General features: G+C 40.5%; 1 protein-coding gene across 1 annotated transcript; it reads left to right on the forward strand.

Moving 5' to 3' along the window:
• Positions 1-314: 314 nt before the first annotated feature.
• LOC106750736 (ATP-binding cassette sub-family G member 1-like) lies at positions 315-3,236 on the forward strand. Its single transcript, XM_014631265.1, has 4 exons — positions 315-519; positions 608-708; positions 823-1,164; positions 1,281-3,236. The coding sequence occupies exons 1-4, from the start codon at positions 357-359 to the stop codon at positions 1,437-1,439; spliced, it is 765 nt and encodes a 254-aa protein (XP_014486751.1). The 5' UTR covers positions 315-356; the 3' UTR covers positions 1,440-3,236.
• Positions 3,237-3,388: the final 152 nt, after the last annotated feature.

The raw sequence follows: 3,388 nt of genomic DNA on the forward strand, positions 1-3,388 counted from the left end.
CGCACGGAAGTAACTGGCATGATAAAACAGCTCGTTTGAAACAAAAAGCTATCGACAACTGTCTTCAAGCTTATATTGACAAGTAATAATTGACAACGGTAATTGGACAGTTTATTCGTACAAAAGCGTTGTATCGATTGTGTAGTACATGTGTAATTTTTCTCATTTTTTTATACTAAATAGTTTAAAAGTTATGTCGGTCATACTTTTACTAGACNACTCGCGCGTTCACAGCGCGTCGACGGAGGTATTCCTTTATTCCACACTTTTTCTGATTTCTTTTAAACTTCTGACCTTTTAAAGTTCTGTAAATTCCGCGTGACACTTATCCGTAATATGTGATTTCGCAGACTCTTATGTGGCTGCGGTTCTTCGCTCACATTCTGGTGGCGTTGTTAATCAGCGTGTTGTACTATGACATCGGAAACGACGGCGCCAAAGTACTTAGCAATCTGGGATTCCTGTTTTTCAACATGCTGTTTCTCATGTACACTTCCATGACAATCACCATTTTATCCTGTGAGTCATCCGGTTTTAAAGCATACACCGACCCTGCGACCTCGCGTTTCACCCGGATACGCGACATCTGAATTCATTTTGCTTTCAGTCCCGTTGGAACTGCCTGTACTTTTAAAGGAGAACTTCAACAGATGGTACTCTTTGAAGTCGTATTACCTTGCAATAACCCTCTCGGACATACCATTTCAGGTAAGGTCGTTAAGTTAAACGGACAGAACAGCTGACGAGGTCGGATTGGAGTTCATCTGCGGCACATTGCCAAGGCAAGCGAGATCGACTCACACGTCTTCTTCTTATTTTCAGACGATATTTTGCTTAATGTACCTTTCCATCGTGTACTTTCTCACGAGTCAACCGGCGGACATTACGCGGTTCTTCATGTTCTTGGGGACTTGTCTAATGATCTCTTTCGTCGCGCAATCGGTGGGCCTCGTCGTCGGTGCCGCGATGAACGTACAGAACGGCGTGTTTCTAGCGCCGGTGATGTCTGTGCCGTTCCTGCTCTTCTCAGGGTTCTTCGTTAGCTTCGACGCGATCCCGATCTACCTACGATGGATCACCTATCTCAGCTACATCAGATACGGTTTCGAAGGAACTGCTTTAACCGTTTACGGCTTCGGTCGGGAAAAGCTCAAGTGTTCCCAGATAAGATCGACGCGGCGGTCCGGAATCTTGTCGTCGTCGACGTTGCCGTTCGGGTCAGTCGATCGGTCGAATTTATTTTTAGTGCTCGTTGAATTTAATATCCTGCGTGTTTTCAGGTGTACTGTCACTTTAAGGATCCGGAGACGACTTTGGAGGAGCTCGACATGCTCAACGCCGACTTCATCCTCGACATCCTCGCTCTCCTGCTGATATTCGTCGTACTACGAATCGCCGCGTATCTTTTCCTCCGTTGGAAAATCAAGAACGTACGGTAAATCGTCCGTGGCGATGTGTATTTTCAAGTGCAGAATTCAGTTAGATAATTGCGTATGGACGTGGCAGCATGGGTATTGTGTTCTCCCGATAAAATTGTTGAGGTAGCGACAGACGCATGTATGTATGTTTAATCGGTAATCTCGTATGATACTTATAAAACGACGGAGATTCGAGTTACGACGTATCTGCAGCGGCAACGGAATAAGGGAAACTTGTGCAAACAGTGGATTTTCGTGGCATTTCTTGACGAGCACCCTCGCGAACGATCATAAACATCCTCTGTCGAAGGGACATCTCGTACGTCTCGAATGTACCGCAAAGTATGACTTACTCTCCTTCGTGTTTAGGGTTGCTGAGTTTAGCTGGTAGGAATAACATTAATGTAACTTATTTATCTTTAGTTTAGCAACACACACACGCACACGCATACACACATCATGCGCAAACACACACACACGTACACATATAACGACGGCTGGTAGTTACAATTGTAACGTATTTGTTCAGGGTACTTTTCTTTATATTATGTATATCTTCTTTCCTATTATACGTCAGTAACATCCTCCAATTAGAACGCAATACGCGCGTCTACCTTGGATCTATCGTCGACTAAGTCGGAATGTACGCAATTATCGCGCGACATAAGAGCGAAGCGAAAGCTTCGATCGTGATCTTTAAGAGACCGAAGGGCTTTTTCTATCGATCACTCACGATCGTGTCTACCTTCGTGGACGAATACGAGGCCTTAATTGATGATATGTTTTTTACAAGTTGACCACTCTAATCTATCCACCAATGGCTGTGAGCTTAATGATGCAAAAAAAAAACGAAGGATTAGATAAAACAAATGCGAACGCTCGTGCGCTTCGTACAAAGATAACTCGAAGTCCAGATTCGCGAGCGCACGAGTCTATCTTGCCAGATTAATTATACATTGAAGACCAATGTTGCTAAAACAGTTTACGGAGAAGGGCGTAACCTGATAGATAATATCGAAACGAGCGTTTACGCGTTCCCGCAAGAGCTTACGATTATTACGGATGAATTACCTTTGCGTGCGTTGTCATGTACTTGTGTCACTTTTTATGTGCGTGAACCGAGATGTGAGCGCTGCATTTTCTCATTAACAGAAGGATCTAAATGATCACTTTGATACAGCCATGTATTTTGTCGAGGCTTTGAATCATGGAACGAACCAACAAGAACAAATTATTAAATTAATACGTTATTTATGAACAATCATCTTTCACATACGCGGAAAAGAGTATTGTTCAAAACGAGCGTAAACTTCCAATCTCCTTAATTAATAAGTCATTAAATATAACAGAGCATATAGAATTTTAAAAGAATTTACTAGAATTTTAAAAGATATGAGTAATGGGAAAACGATACTTTAAAGTAATCTTACATAAGAATTTGGCGGTCATCTTCACGATTCGCCAAAGCTGACTGGTTTTCGGCGTAAACCATAATGTTGCTTAAATACCTTTTTCTTTTTTTTTTAATGAAGAATTTCGATTTTTCATTACCACAAATTTTAATTACCAATCGCGCTAGTACAATTATGGCGTTCAAACGAATGAGGACAACAATTACGATATCGTACATGTGTGTTTATACTTAAATAAAACGTAAAATGAAGGATAAATTGACTGCATAATCGGTTGCTAATAGATATACTTTTGTAAAACATGAAATGCATCGAGATGCATGTACCTGTACTGGTTTGACATAATCGTTGCTATAGTTTATATATTGCATGTGTATAATACGAATAAAATATGCTTTTCATAATACGTTTTAATTAATAAACTTTAATTAATCCTCTTCTTTCATATTCTCTCTTACGATCAATTAAGCTTTTAAAAATGCTGGTATATAGAAGCAGAAGTAAAAAACAAAGCTCTAAAAAAGAAGTGAACATACATAAAAGCTAGAAAAATGATCT

The sequence above is a fragment of the Dinoponera quadriceps genome, unplaced genomic scaffold (genome assembly GCF_001313825.1).
Source record: "Dinoponera quadriceps isolate SergipeBrazil2010 unplaced genomic scaffold, ASM131382v1 scaffold6448, whole genome shotgun sequence".
Lineage (NCBI taxonomy): Eukaryota > Metazoa > Arthropoda > Insecta > Hymenoptera > Formicidae > Dinoponera > Dinoponera quadriceps.